General features: G+C 55.2%; 1 protein-coding gene across 1 annotated transcript in view; it reads left to right on the forward strand.

Annotated features, from left to right (window-relative positions):
* Positions 1–11881, forward strand: part of PADI1 (peptidyl arginine deiminase 1) — a 36981-nt gene extending 25100 nt beyond the window's left edge. The window contains 5 exon segments of the mRNA XM_027616018.2: positions 4131–4275; positions 5053–5146; positions 6171–6250; positions 7039–7164; positions 9980–11881. Coding sequence (XP_027471819.2) covers positions 4131–4275; positions 5053–5146; positions 6171–6250; positions 7039–7164; positions 9980–10210 — 676 coding nt within the window. The 3' untranslated portion in view covers positions 10211–11881.
* Positions 11882–15328: the final 3447 nt, after the last annotated feature.

Raw genomic sequence — 15328 nt, forward strand, 5'->3', positions numbered from 1 at the left:
TCTCGCCCCCAGCCCTGGAGGCGGAGGGACCTGGGGGCCTCCGGGTAGTCCTCCTGTGCTTCAGGGAGGGACCCAGGGGGAAGGAGCACAGGCTTTGGAGCACAGATGGGCTTGGGTTCGAGGCCTACCTCTGCCATCTACTAGTCATGTGTTTTGGGGTATACCACCTAAGCAGCACTTACTATAGTGCCTGGCACATAGTAGGCACTCAGTTAACTCATTTGAAGCTACTTATTTTATGCCTACTATGTGCCAGGCACGGTTGAAGATACTAGGGATATATCAGTGCGCAACAGATACATTATGAAATGAACAAATTATTTTATACTCCATGCCTCAGTTTCCTGTCTGTGAAATGGGTCTATTAAAAATCTCTGGGCTAGCTATATAATCAGCACTAGTGGGGATAAAGAATTCATGTTAACTGTCTTCTGAATGTTCAAGTATTCTTTAGCTGGGCCCCCAGCAGTGGGTCTCCTACGAAGCAGGTTGGAACTCATTAGGCAAAAGTTATTAATCACCTACTATGTGCCACGAACATAAGGATTTACCCTCATTTAATTTAAGGATTAGCCTCATTTAATTCTTAGAAACAGCCCTATGAGGTTGGGACGATTATTATCCCCATTTCACATATGAGGAAGCTGAGGCTCAGACAGGGGAAGGGAGTGCACTCATTTATGTATTCATTTACCTGATACTGTTAAATATTTATTGAGACTTCCCATATGCCAGGTCTGCGGCCCTGGATAAAAAAAAAAATGTTCTGGAAGCTCCCAGGTTCAGAGCAAGAACTGGGGATAGGAAGGTGGGGACCTCCAGTGCAGCTGCGACCCAGTCCACTGACCCTTGTGAAGATAACCAGGAGCAAGGTCCTTGGTAAACAGAAGGGGTCCCTGAGGCTCAGAGAGGCACAGCTACTGCCTAGGATCATACAGCAAGTTAGCAGTATAGTCAGAATCCAGAACTCCCCCTTGGACCCCAAACTAAAATTTAACACGCAGGCTGAGGTCCTGTGTTCCTGTCTTGGCTTCTTTCTGACCTCAGCAGTGAACAAACAGCCAACCTATATTCATTCTAGCAGGGAGAAACAGACAATAAGCAAAACTAATAAATAAGTAGATAATATAGGGTGTTAGATAAAGGAAACCCTGGGGAGAAGCTGACATTTAAACAAAGCCCTGAGGGAAATGAGGGAGTTGAAGATGTGGGTATTTGGAAGGAAAACGTGCAAAGGAGTGGAAATGGTCAGTGCAAAGGCCCTGAGGCAGGAGTGTGTTGGAGACATTAGAGGAGCAGCAAGGAGGTCCATGAGCTGGAGCTGAGTGAGCAACGAGGGGCACGGTGGGGGATGAGGTCAGAGAGCTTAGCAGGGCAGAGTTCAGATCATGACCTGTGCCTGTTATTTGTACATACATCATAGGGGAATCGTGGACCTTAAGCAAGATACTTAGTACTAGGAGCCTCAGGCAGGGACACACTAGGTGCTCAGTAAATGTCCTGTCCATTCTCTGTTTGGGTTCTCCCCACTCTGCTGCCCACATTTAAAAATCATCTTTAAGCAATTCTGCCCCCTGGTGGTGGCTTTGATGTGCCTCCCAGCTCAGGTCCGCATGCTTCCCAGGCTGGCTTGGGCTGGCGGGGCCCCTCCCTCAGCCTCACGTGTTCCTGATTCTGCTCATGAACATGTTCTGGGGTCTCGCTCTTCTCCACCATCTCACTTTAGGAAGTCTTTTTAAATTGCCAGCACTATCTTAAAATAACAGAAATACAAGAAAAATATTTTCCACAGTCCTATCCCCCGGATCAAATCAGTGTTGTCATTTATCATTGCTTGTTGAGTCTACGGCATATTTGAGTGATAGAGACCATGGACTATTACACGGCTGTTCAAAAGCATATCATTCACAAACGGTTTTTGAGCATCTGGTATGTAAGAGGGGCTAGGAGCCCAGAAATGAACGTGGACAAAATCCCAGCCCTTCTGGAGCTTACATTCTGGTGAGATGCCAGGCAATACACGAGATAACAAGTATGCCAGATAGTACCAAATGCTGTAAAGAAACATAAATCTGGGAAGAGGATTGAGGGATTGTTCAAAGGCCTCACAGAGAAAGAAGGCCTCATTTGAGTTAAATCTGAGGATGGAAGTGAGCCATGGGGAGATGGAGAGTGGGCAATAATTTCTGGTACAGAGAACAGCATGTGCAAAGGTCCTGAGGCAGGACTGTACCTGGTATGTTCAAGGGGCAGCAGGATGTCAGTATGGCCAGAACTGAGCAGATGAAGAGGGGGAGTGGAAGGAGGGAGTTGTCGGGATTGGCAGGGGCTATGCGGGTCATTGTGCGGACTTTGCACGTACAGCGAGGGAGACAGGGGTGGTGGGAGGGTTTTGTCTGGAGGAGGGAGGTGATCTGACATATTTAAAAGCCTCCATCTGGATAGACTGCAGGGGAGCAAGGCTGAAAGCAGAGAGACCAGGGAAAGAGGCAAGCCACTAGAATTCCTTCTTCCTTCCTTCCTTCCTTCCTTCCTTCCTTCCTTCCTTCCTTCCTTCCTTCCTTCCTTCCTTCCTTCCTTCCTCCTTCCTCCTTTCCTTCCTTCCTTTCTTTCTTTCTTTTCTTCTTTCTTTTTTCTTTCTTCTTCTTTCTTTCTTTCTTTCTTTCTTTCTTCTTTCTTTCTTTCTTTCTTTCTTTCTTTCTTTCTTCTTTCTTTCTTCTTTCTTTCTTTCTTTCTTCTTTCTTTCTCTCTTTTCTTTCTTTCTTTCTCCTTCCCTCCCTCTTTCTCTCTCTCTTTCTTTTTTGAGATTTTATTTATTTGAGAGAGAGAGAGAGGGTGGGGGGAGGGGCAAAGTGAAAAGCAGACTTCCTGTTGAGCAGGGAGCCCACCGATCCCAGGACTCCGGATCACGACCTGAGCTGAAGGCAAGAGGTTTAACTGACTAAGCCACCCAGGTGCCCCTGCCGCTAGAATTATTTAGATGAGGGAGTGTGCGGGCCAGATGTGGCAGAAGAGGAGGAGGAAAGGGCTGGATTGTGTTCTGCTTAAGGTAGAAGCACCAGATTCTATGCAAGCTGGGGAGCTTGTCCATGATACATCCTTAAGCCAGGCAAGCAAGGTCAAGAAATGTGATCCTTTTTGTATAACATATTGAAAAAAGAAGTCTCTTTCTCTCTGTGTGTTTGCACATGGTTAGCCATGTTAGGGAAAGGTGGAAAGTGCCCAGAGTATATAAGACATCGTCTGACTTTGGACAAGTCCCCCCCCCCCCCCCATTGAACTTGCTAGGCCTCAGCTGCCCCATCTGTGAAATAGGGCCATGGCCATGCCTGAGACAGTGTCGAAATCCCCGAAGGCATAGGCAGCTGATGGTAAGGTCTCCTCCCACAGCTCTGGGACTCCAGCTCCCGAGACCTGCTCCCTAGTTTGGGCCCCCTCAGCCCCTCCCTCTGCTAGTACAGGGTGGTTTGAAAATGCCCAGCGCTCATTTCAGGACGTGCTGAGGATTAGACAGTCCGTGTTGAGCACGAGGTGACTGGGGCAGTGGTTCTCTGGTGCACCAATCAGCCGAGGCGCTTGTTGAAATGCAGATCCCACATCCTCAGAGATGCCACGTTCTCAAAGACTCTGAGATGTGGAGGAGGTCAGGGCCCAGGAGCCCTGTGTTTAAATAAGCACCTGCCCCCACCAGAGTCTGACCCCCAGGTGGTCCAGGCCCCACACTTCGGGAAACACTGGGCTGAGGGACGGGCTGGCCAGCTCCTGGTCGTATTTGGAACCCGAGGCTGGGCATCTTCGGTAGAGATTTAACCTCTCTGAGTCCCGGGATGTGAGGTGAGCGTCTTTAGTTCCCTTTGGCAAGTGGAGCTCTCTGTTTGACTCTTTTTAGCGAGGAGGAGCAAGCAGGGCCTTCCCGGCCTGGGGGGCGGATGCTTTGCGTGAGGAGGGGATGGACTCGTTGGGATGATAGTCAGGATGGACAGTGAGTTCCTGGAGGTGCCTGGGGGCTGGGACCAGGAAGTGGGGACAAAAGGAGACCTGTTCAGAGGGATGTCGTGAGGCCTGGACAGGGGTGGGATGCCAGCTGACAGTAGGCATGAAGTGATCCTGTTCTCTCCCTCCTGGGCCAGGTCCGGTGGGAGGCGAATGGCCAAGGTCGTACGGGACTTCCTGCAGGCCCAGCAGGTGCAGGCGCCTGTGGAGCTCTACTCCGATTGGCTCTCTGTGGGCCACGTGGATGAGTTCCTGAGCTTTGTGCCCACCTCTGACCAAAAGGTGTGTCCCCTCTCCTCCTGCCAGCCACCCCTGCCCCTCCCCAACCTGATGGGAATGGTTAGAGCAAAGCCACCTGGAACCAGCTCACTGCCTGTGTCCGTAGGGAGCTCAGAGTCAGGGCACTCTGGGAACCAGATGGTGTTAATCGGGGGGGCTTCCTGGAAGAGGTCAGAGCTCAGGTCAGGAGGGTACTGATTGGCTCTGCTACTCATATGCTCATTCTCACACTTGCTGGGTGTTTGCTTTGATCCAAACCTCTCAGCCTAGACCCAGGAATGACACAGATAATAATAATTGGTAACATTTAGCGAGCACCTACGATGTGCATGTGTTTTAATTCATTTAATCTTCCAACAATTCCACGAGGTGGGTACTATTATCATTGTCCCCATTTTATGGGTAGGAAAACTGAGGTCCAGAAGGGCAATTACAGGTAAGATTCAAACCCAGACAGAGGACTCGGGACCAACATTTAACCACTCAGCTCCACTGCTTTGCAGAGAGGGCCTCTTGCTCAGAGAGCAAGCAGCCTGGGAAGGGAGGCCGACCAGTGACCAGTGGCTGAGTTCCCCGGTAGACAAGGGCATCCAGGCAGAGAATGTCTTGGACAAAGGCCCGGGGGTGTGAAACAGCTTGGAGGATTAGGGGAATTGCAGAGAGTTCTCTATGGCTGGTAGGTGGGACCCACGTGTGGTCTGGCCTCTGAACTCGGGCCCCTCCTGAAGTTTGGGGTCTTCTGCAACCCATCCACTGAGGAATTCTCCCTCCCTCCGCTAGGGCTTCCGGCTGCTCTTGGCGAGCCCCAGCGCTTGCCTCAGACTATTCCAAGAGAAGAAAGAGGAGGGGTATGGGGAGGCCGCCCAGTTTGATGGTGAGTGCCAATGACCCAGTCCCCCTGTGGGGACCCTGCACTCTCACTGCCAGCCCTGGGCTCCAGCGATGCCTTTCATGGCTAATACTCTATTTATAGGCCCTTTGCCTTGCTCAGATCCCTCCGCTCAGAGCTGGACATCACTAATTCTCCCTACACCCTCTCCTGGGAGCTGTCGGGCTGTCCCTTTATTGGGCCCAGGCAGGGAAGCCAAGAGGCCAGTGGATTGTCCCAAGCACACGCAGGGGGTGACCTCCGCAGTAAGAGTGGGCGGCTCCTGGCCACATCCCAGGAGAGGAAAGCCACCGGAAACAATGTGCACCCTACTGATCTTGTACCCTCCCCCTTATCCCTTTCCCCAGAAGCTCAGAGAGGAGTGCCTGGTCCAGGGCTATCCCCAGGATGCGGCAGGGCTCGGGGCTCAAGAGTGGGGTGGGGCGGTGGATGAGAAGCCAGATGGGTGGTCAGGGCCCCTCTGTGGACCCGCCTCTGGGAATTGACAGACCATCCAAGGGCCTGGCTGGCCGCCTTGAGCCCCTCTCCCTTTCCACCATGGATCTCAGTGTTCTCACCTGAGAAATGGAGCCCTGGAAGGGATGTGGCAGAGCTTCAAGACCTGGGTTCAAATCAAGATTGCGTTCCAAACCGCTCAGTGCCTCAGTTTCCTCTTCTCTGAGTTGGGGGTGATAATTAACCCACCCAGCATTGTTTTAAAGATTAAGCATAAGTTTAGGAGGATGCCAGAGCATGGTGGGTGTTCAGTAATGGTAGCTGCCCTGTAATTACACAGCACTGAGCCAAGAGTCCCTTCCCGAGGAGCCTGTGCTCCATCCCCGGGATGTCCTTGCAGCCAGAGCCTGGGTCGCGCAGGGTCTCCAGTCTCTGGCTTTCTCTGTCTGGTCATAGCTTCAGCCCCTGACACTGAGGTGGGAGAAAAATCCTGGCCCAGATTATGCCGCCTCAGGCCCGAGATGGCCCTGGGCAGTCCGCCCTGAGCCACTGTCCTGCCTTTGTTCCCTCACAGGGTTAAGTCACCAGGTGAATAGAAGCATTAATGAGATGCTGGCAGACCGTAGTCTCAGGAGGGACAGTCTCTATGTACAGGTGAGGGCTCTTGGGGGCTCCCCCAGCTCCCAGGAGAAACAGCCCCAGGAATTGCTGGGGCAGGGGTCAGGGGCTCAGCCCCGGGCCTCTGACTGTCCTGGGGGCTGCTGAAACCTGTGGGTAGGGCCTCTGCAGTGGGAACCCACAGTCTGATGGAGGAGACACAGCAGTGCCCTCAGGGAGCTCCCAGTCTGATGAGGGAGATCTAGCTCTGAGGAAAGGACGAATTTCTGGGGGAAGCAGAGTGAGAGGAGAGAGATGTGGTGGAGAAATGGGGCCCCGTGTGGGAGAGGGTTGGGGCGGGTGGGAGTCAAGGGGATCAGACAAGAAGGAGGGCGGGGGGGCGGGGTGGCAGGGGTGGGAAGAGGTCTCTGGAAGGGGCGGGGCTAATGCCCGCCTCGGGCAGGGCGCAGGGCCTTGTGCGGAGCTGTGCTCAGTAAATGGAGGAGGCCCTTCCCTTCTCCTGAGTGGAGCTTGACCTGCTGAGGTGGATAGGGGTACAGGTCACTCCGTGGCTGGGGCAGTGTGGTGTAGGGGCAGGCACTTTTGGAAACAGAAACTGGGTCCAAATCCCAGCTCCGCTGCTTCCTAGCTCTGTGCCCTTAGGCAGGTCCCTTGAGCCTCAGTTTCCCTATCTGGGAGAGGCAGTGGCCCACAGCTGTTGGGGATCAAAGGAGCGCAAGGGTGCAGGGGGCTGTGCGCAGGGCCTGACACGCAGTTGGCGTTCAGCAAGTGGTAGAGCTCCCTGGCTCCCTGGGTACGCCCGCTGCCTCTCCCCCTGCCCCCAGAAATGCATCGACTGGAACCGGGAGGTGCTGAAGCGGGAGCTGGGCCTGACCGAGCGGGACATCGTGGACATCCCCCAGCTCTTCTCCCTGAAGGGCTCCTATGCAGAAGCCTTCTTCCCTGACATGGTGAGAGCGCAGAAGAAGGTCATTTCCTGTCCCTGGGGCCCGGCAGGGTCCGGAGGGGTGTCAGTTGGGGTTCCAGAGGAGAAGCACTTCCTGTCGTCCGAGGGCAGCCAGGCACAGAGCCTGGGCGGGGGGGAAGCTTGCGGACCTCTTCAGCGTGTGTTTGCTTTTTGTGCACGTATACAGCATCCCCATCAGTGGTTCTCAACCAGGGCGATTTTGCCCCTGAGGGCATTTTCTTACTGCTACGAGGATGGGGGAACCTACTGGCATCTCGTGGGTGCATGCTGGGGTGCTGCTGAACCTCCTTCCGTGCACGGGGCAGCCCCGTAACTAAGGGCGTTTTTTTTTTTCTCCCAAGTGGAAAAAGGAAGCATCTTTTGGTTTCAGTGTTTCAGGCTTCCTTTTCGGGGCCTCAGCTGTCTGCCGTGCCCTGCACCCTGGCCCCCCACTGGCTGCTCCCCAGTGTGGCTCCCCAGGCGAGCAGGCGGGCCCGCGGTGGCTGCCTCCCTGGCTGTCATTAAGTCAGGCGGCTGACAAGCAGATGCCCAGATGTGATCTCACCGGGGTGGCCTCTGGGAGGGGCCGGGTGATGCTATCAGCACAGCGCTGGCTGAACCATTAACACCTTGGGAAAGGATGACAGGGTGTTGGCAGCTTGTGGAGGGACTCCCCAGGATGGGGGACCTTCCCTTTTCAGCCCGGGGCCTTTCACTCGAATCCCTGTCACTGGGCAAGCCAAGGGGTTGGAGTGAATCCTGAGGGCCTGCCTGGGGGCAGGTGTGTTTGGCAGGGCTTCCCCGCCAGGATTTTCACTCACACCTGACACCTCCCTGAGGGGTCCTGGCAGAGACCTCTAAGGCAGGGCTTCATGACCTTGGCTCTACTGATGTTTGGGCCTGAATCCTTTGTTGTGGGGGCCAGGCTGTGCTTCGTGGGATGGCTGCAGCATCCCTGTCTCCTACCCACGAGATGCCCCTGTAAGTACCACTCCTCTCACCTCGCCAACCAGAATGTCCGGGAGCAAAATCACCCTGGCTGAGAACCACTCTTCTAAGGCAGTGCTGTCTCTTAGAACTTTCTCGGATGATGGAAATGTTCCGTGTCTGCACAGCATGGGAGCCACCAAGCCACACGTGGCTACTGAGCACTTAAAATGTGGCTAGTGTGGCTGAGGAATGAACCTTTTACTTTACTTTAATTTAATTTTCAACAGCCACATGTGGCCAGTGGCTGCCATATTGGTCGGGGAAACACTAAGGAGCACCCAGGCTCTGGTTCTGGCTGAAGTCCCATGACTTTGGCCAGTCCTCTTTTGGAAGCCCCCACCCCAACACGCACCCCTCTGTGAGAATCTCTAAGCTTTGGTCCAGACCCTGCTAAAGGAGCCCAGGATGTCCTAACTGGAAGAGCCCCATAGGGAACACTCAAACCCCCTCATCTGTCAGTTGGGGAAACAGGACCTCCGAGTGGAGTGGTTGACTTGCCTGAAGTCACCCAGCAAGTGCAGAGCCTCCAGCCTCCTGAGTTCTCATCTCCTCTCCCGGCCCTCTATCTCTCCACCTGCCCCACTTTCACCCAGCACATTCTGGCCCATTAGTGGGCAATGGGGTAGCTCAGGGCCAACGCCATGGGACTGACCCCAGAGGACCCTCCAGCTTCATGTTGGTCCCAGCAGTGCTTGGCCCTGCAGGGCAGACTTGAGGATGAGGGGCCACAGCATGGAGAATGTGAGAGCGCGGAGTCCAGGGCAGCCCACCCCACGCTGAGAGGACCCAGCACCACCCTCAGGATGGCAGGTCCAGAGAGTCCCCTTTGAACACCAAGGACAGCTCCTCTGGCCATCAATATGGGACCGAGGTTTTCTCTGAGACCCTTCCATACCCTGCCCCGGGGAAACTTTCCTTCCCCAGGGTTAGGGCCCTCAGCCAGGGGAGCAGAAGTGCCTCTGGAGAGTAAGATGCCCCCAAGGGCTCCTAGCCCCCTCCCCCAACTCCGCTACAGACTCCAGTAGAATATAAAGAGCATAACTCTGGTCATGAGTTAGAGCCACATCAAATTTTAGTCACTCCATTCTCTCTCTCTCTCTTTTTAAAGTTTTTATTTATTTATTCCTGAGAGACAGAGAGAGAGAGGCAGAGGGAGAAGCAGGCTCCCGGAGGAGCAGGGAGCCCGATGTGGGACTCGATCCCAGGAACCCGGGATCACGACCTGAGCCGAAGGCAGATGCTTAACCTACTGAGCCACCCAGGCGCCCTCGTCTCTCTGTTCTCTGATTGTGTGGCCTGGATTATGTTATTTAACCTTCCCCAGCCACTGACTCAGAGGGAGGCTGTGAGGTTTAGTGATGATGTATCTGGCAGATGGGATGTTCAATAAACCGTAACACTTATCAGGCATTCCAGGGATAGTTGAGAAAGCTGTGCACTGTGCAAGCGCACCACACCTATAAGGACATTCACACCATAGACCTTGTAGATATTTGTTGTACAAAGTTTCTGGCAAATGATGGCAAAATCTGGCTCTAACTAAATTGTTAGAATATGACAATATTCTGATAGATGGAAGAAAGTATTGGAGGAATACTTTCATTCATATAAAGGAGCCATGTATGTTCCTGTCAGCCCTACTTGGTATTAATCCTCTCTTGCAACCACGAATCCATTTCTTCTCACCATAGACCCTAGTTTTTGAGCAAGTGCCAGTCCTCACGGCCCAGGGATGCTGACGAGGATGGGACATAAATGGGGACAGGGCCCCCGAAATGTGTAGAGGATCCCTGGGGCAGCAAGCCTTCCCTCTTGCCTTCTGTCTACAGGTCAACATGGTGGTCTTAGGCAAGCACCTGGGCATCCCCAAGCCCTTCGGACCCATCATCAACGGCCACTGCTGCCTGGAGGAAGGTGCGGTCCCTGCTGGAGCCGCTGGCCTCCAATGTATCTTCATCGACGACTATTTGTCCTACCACAAGCTGCTTGGGGAGATCCACTGTGGCACCAATGTGCGCCGGAAGCCCTTCTCCTTCAAGTGGTGGCACATGGTGCCCTGAGCCTGCCTCCACCCGCCGTCTCCTCTTCCCACCTGCCAGGGAGCCCCGCCAGGGTGAGGGCAAGGAACCTCCACCCGGCCTCCATCCTCTTAGGGGAGCCTCGGGCGCTTCTTCCCGAGTGCCTGCAAACGTGCTGGCCACTGCAGGCCTGGGGATACGGCGGTGGGCATCACACACCCTCACCTCTGGAGTGGCCTCCCTGGCCCGAGGAGGATTGTTTTCGTTCCTCCCTCCCTCTTCCTGACCCAACACTCCCAGAGGTTCTGGAAAAGGGCAATGGTCTTAACCTATTCACGGCCGGCCGTGCATGGTCACGGCAGGCGCCCCACTTTGAGTAGCTTCCCCTCTCTTCTGATATTCCTTTCATGTCGGCACCAGGAATGGGACCCAGAGGGCCTGGGCTCCCGGGTCGGGGCCTGGGCCTAGGGAACCTGTGGTTCTCGGAAGAGCAGGAGCAGGGAGGTGAGGCACCCCCCTTTTCTCTACCAGCTGTCCTCTCCTGCAGGCGACCCTCAAGCGTGACCTCCTGGTACCCCTCCACATTTATAGAGGCAAATAAGGATAGGAAAACCCAGCATCTGAGGGCCTGTTTTAAAAAGAAAAGGCAACAAAACCCCTTTAATACCTGACTCCATCCTCAGAAGGGTGCTTGTTACCTGGTTAGAAAGCCTTTAATTATGAGTACTGGCTGCTTCCGGCCCCCAAACGCTGTGAGGCCAGAGAGAGGCCTCAGGGGGGCACACAGAGGCAGGCTGGCAGGAGGCCAGGGTGGCGCAGGAAGCCGAGGCCTGAGGACGAGCCGTGAGGCTTGCCCTCCTTGTCCTATGTCCCCACTTTGGATTTTGGACTCTGGATGCGAAGCGGGGGCTGGCCGTTCCAGATGTCACAGGGGGCAGGGGCCCAGATGTTAGGAGAGGGAGGGGGGGGGGCCATTAGGTTATCTCTGAAGGTGGGGTTTAATTTCCTTTAATTGTCTTTAATTATTCCCCTTGGCCCTGCAGGCAGTGGAAGGGAAGGCTCGCCCAGTCCCTCTCGGCAGCCTGGAGACCCTGCACGCAGCCTGGGTTTCCCCTGTAGAGTCAACCCCGTGCCAGGCCTATCCCCCCCTGCCCCCCCCCTCCAGAGGGGAGAAGAGAGCTGCTGCAGGGGGCTGGGGGCTGGTTAAGGCTGGCCCCGGGGGAGGCCACCGGGATGTGCACGGGCAGCAGGCTGGGCCAGTGCCGGGCGAGAGGTGGTCTCTGCCTCAGGCAGGCACGGGAACAAGGGAGCCAGCCTGCCCCCTCCCCGCCACTGCCTCTGGGGCCATCCGGGTGGCTCTCAGCCGCGGGCCTCCACCAGCGGGGCTGTCAGTGGCCCCTGGTAAGGCGGCGACTGGGCCAGCCAGCCACTGTTAAACTCTGTGAGCCATGGAACACTGAGCAGTCAGAAACTTCCACGGAAAACGGACATCTGAAGCAGATGAAACAGAACTGCTCTGGTTTAAGATGGCGAGGGTTGTGTATCTGGGCTCTCCTCTTTCAGAAGACTCTGAGGACCCCATTTGCAAGCCCCTGGTCTAAACTTTGCACTTTCTGCTCATAACTATGACCCAGCCTAGACCGAGCCAAGGCGAGAAGGGAAGCTCTTCCGGGGCCAAGGGCCTGCAGCCGGTGTTGAGATTCCCCAGGGAAAGGCTATCGGGGGGGGGGGGGGGGGGGGGGGGGGGGGGGGGGGGGGGGGGGGGGGGGGGGGGGGGGGGGGGGGGGGGGGGTGGGGGGGGGGGTGGGGGGGGGGGGGGGGGTGGGGGGGGGGGTGGGGGGGGGGGGGGGGGGGGGGGGGGGGGGGGGGGGGGGGGGGGGGCAATGGGTGTAGCAGAGGGTGGAGAAGGAGGGTGGGAGCAGGCCATCTAGAGCGCCCTGAGTGTGGGAAGCTCTGGAATTGCTGCTAGAGTTGTCAGAGGGCCCTGATGTCCCCTCTGAGGATGTTCCGGGTGACTGATCACCTCCTACTTGATTAATAAAAAGTCAACATGCATTTCTTCAAGTGGCTGCCTCCTCAGCTTCTGTTTGTTGGGCTGCAGGGAGGAGGAGGAGTGGAGGGGGCCCTCCTTCCAGTTCCACCCACCATGCCCCAGCTCCTTGGCTCAACTTCTGCCGGCCATGGGCAGCTCCTACCTGGCTGGGAGAGCCCCCAGGGCCAGTGCCTGGCAGGCAGGCAGGCTGATTCAGCAGGATGGCTGGCACAGGCGCATAGCTCTGCCCCGCTGAGATGGATATCAGGGGATAGGTAGATCCTACCTCTTCCTTCCCGGGGCTATCTATCTCTTCCATCTCTCAGATGCAGGTGGGCTGGCCCTATTGGCAGAGGTAGGAGATTCTCCAGTGGGACTTGTGCCCAGGGCCAGCAGATGAATCCCTTTCATTCCTACCTCTAAGCTACCAGGTTCCCCAGCCTCAGTGTTTCTGATTTCAGGAGCCTGGAAGTAATACCCCTCTCATCCTACACACTGGTTCTGCCTTGGATTGTGCCCTTTGACACTCACTCACTTACTCACTTTATTTACCTTTTTTGTGGACTAAAAGGCAAAAAGTTGCTGCCTATCAGTCATTGACACTTTAGTCTGAATGAACCACCGATGTGTTTTCTGGTATTAAACCAGGGAGAGGTGAAGACCTGGGTCTAATTGCAAAGGGAGATGCAGGGCTCTAAGCTGGAAGCTCGTCCTGCCCCCAGTGCAGGAGGCCAGTCCAGGGGGAAGCCCCCACTTTCTGCACCGATTCCCCAGCTGTGTGCTCATAAGCAGGTAGGGAGACTATTTGGGGCTTCCTTCTGAGTCCTGACTCTTACCCAGAGCTGAGTGGCCATCAAGCCATTTTCTAGCCAAAAAAGTAAAGACTGTCATGGAATCCAGCAGCCCAGCAGCTCTCCTTGAGAACATCCTTCCCAGACTCTGGGATAGAAGAGCACCAGTCTCAGAGTCCTGCTGAGGTCCTTGAACTGCTGGGAGTACACACACTGGGGACTCTGGGGAACAGCTCCCAGTAGACAGGTAACATCCCCAGAGAGAAGGAGGAAGCTCTATCAGCACCTTTAGAGGCTGGCTGTAGGTGTGTCCCCGCCATATCTCTGCTGGGCTGGTGATGAGCCACATTTTCTACAGATGAGGAAACCAAGGCTCAGAGAGAGGGAACAGAACCACCCAAGGCCACATAGCTGGTGCACATGGAGTCGGGATCCGAACCCAAGACCCCTCTCCCCAGAGCCCTTGCTCCTCTTGCTTCAGGTGGCTGAATGCCCCCTCTGGCCTCAGTTTCCCCCCTGACAAATGAGACTTCCTACCCCGACGTTCTAAGCTCTTCCTGGCCAGAGAGGGTTTAACTCGAACCACCCATCCCTTCCACAGGTTTTGCCATGTGATAATAATGATAACGCCAGTAATAGAATAATGCCGAGCTCCACACTAGAGCTCTGCCCACGTCGTCCCATGTAAGCCCTGCAACAGCATTTTCGGAAGCGCCACATGAGGCACAGAGCAATGGAGTGGCTCGTCCACAGCCACACAGCCTGGATGTGGTTGAGGCTGGGCTGAATCCAGTCCTGCTTCTACACTCCATGCTCTTAAGAGAAAGGCTGGTGTTTCTCAAAGTTTCTCAAAATGCTTTGGGGCGCTTATAAAAAAAAATCCACATGCCAGGTGGCACCTCTAACCGGCTGTCAGATTGGAGGTGGGGCCTGGGAATCTGCACTTTCACCAGCTCCCCCAGCAGGGTAGAGAAGCTCCCCACTAAACTATATCATCTCTGAAAATGCAGGAAAGGGGTGAGGAGGAGTGTGGAAAGTGAGGAAGGCGCCCAGGTCAATACCCCACATCTTTGCCTCCGCCACGCCCCCAAAGCCCTGATGCCCCAGCCAGGTGCCTGTGGGGACTTGCTCCCTTGGAGAATCTAACTCCCTCTGTGCTGGGGGCGGAGCAACAGGTTCATATGCAAACGATAGCTTACTTCCGGCCAATCCTGAGCTCCCGGCTCTGGGAAGGGGCTGGGCTTCCAGGACTGGAGCCAATGAGCTAGCACCCCGGGCTGGAAAGGCGGGCCGGGGTCTTTTTAAACCACACGTCAAGGGATGTGCGGGGCAGTCTTGGGTTTGGTGGCCCAAGCCCAGTCCAAGGCCAGCATGTCACTGCAGAGGATCGTGCGTGTGTCCCTGAGCATGCCACCAGCGGTGTGTGTGGCTGGTGTGGAGACCCTCGTGGACATTTATGGGTAAGAGCCCTCCGAGGCCTAGGGGTCTCCAGCTGTGCAGGGCTTCCTCGGGGCTCAGGCCTGGCACGGCTGCCCTCCCCCAAGCCAGGGACTTGCAGTGGTTGAGCTCTGGTCCAGGGCCTTCGAGGGTGCTGGTGTCATGGGGGCTTGGGCACATTGGAGGACCCTGCAGGCTGGGTACGCAAGAATAGGAAGAGGTGTGTACCTCCAGCCCTGCTCCCCAGCTTATGAGCTCTGCAAAGAGCATCAATCATTTCTTTAGAAATCATTTATGTTTATGTAGCACTTCCTATGTGCCAGACACTGTTCTAAGCGTGGCAAACTTCTTGAATTTAACCCTTGAACTTTAATGCTCTCTAATTTAACCTTCACAACAACCTATGAGCTAAGTTTGTTGTCAGCTTCATCTCATTTGATGGATGAGGAAACTGGCACAGAGAGGGCAAGCCATTTGCTCAGGTCACACCGTAACTAAGTGTCAATGCCAGCATTCAAACCCATTCATGGTCAAGGGTCTTATGCTTTTAGCTGTCTGCCCCTTAAAGAGGAAGGATCTGGTTTCCTCCCCATTCAGAGCCCACAAGATATGGCTCTATTGTGTGCCATGATCATATCCTTAAAGCCAGTGGCTGGAGGTAAAGGCCCCACCTTCTCTCTCTCCCAGGAAGAAAAGGAGAGTTTAGGCAGGGTTTTAGGAACTGGGCTCTGGGAACCACGGGGGAGCTGGCTGCTTAGCTTTTTGGGGAGTCTCCAGGGGACCCAGTTCCAAGGCTGAGCTGAGGATGCAGGTCGTCAGGGGACAGGGAGGAGAGAAGGCAGAACTGTGTCACCATTCCCTTGTCACCGGTCTCCCACCCTCTCCTCAGACTGGGTTTCG

This window comes from Zalophus californianus, chromosome 4 (assembly GCF_009762305.2).
Source record: "Zalophus californianus isolate mZalCal1 chromosome 4, mZalCal1.pri.v2, whole genome shotgun sequence".
Classification (NCBI taxonomy): domain Eukaryota; kingdom Metazoa; phylum Chordata; class Mammalia; order Carnivora; family Otariidae; genus Zalophus; species Zalophus californianus.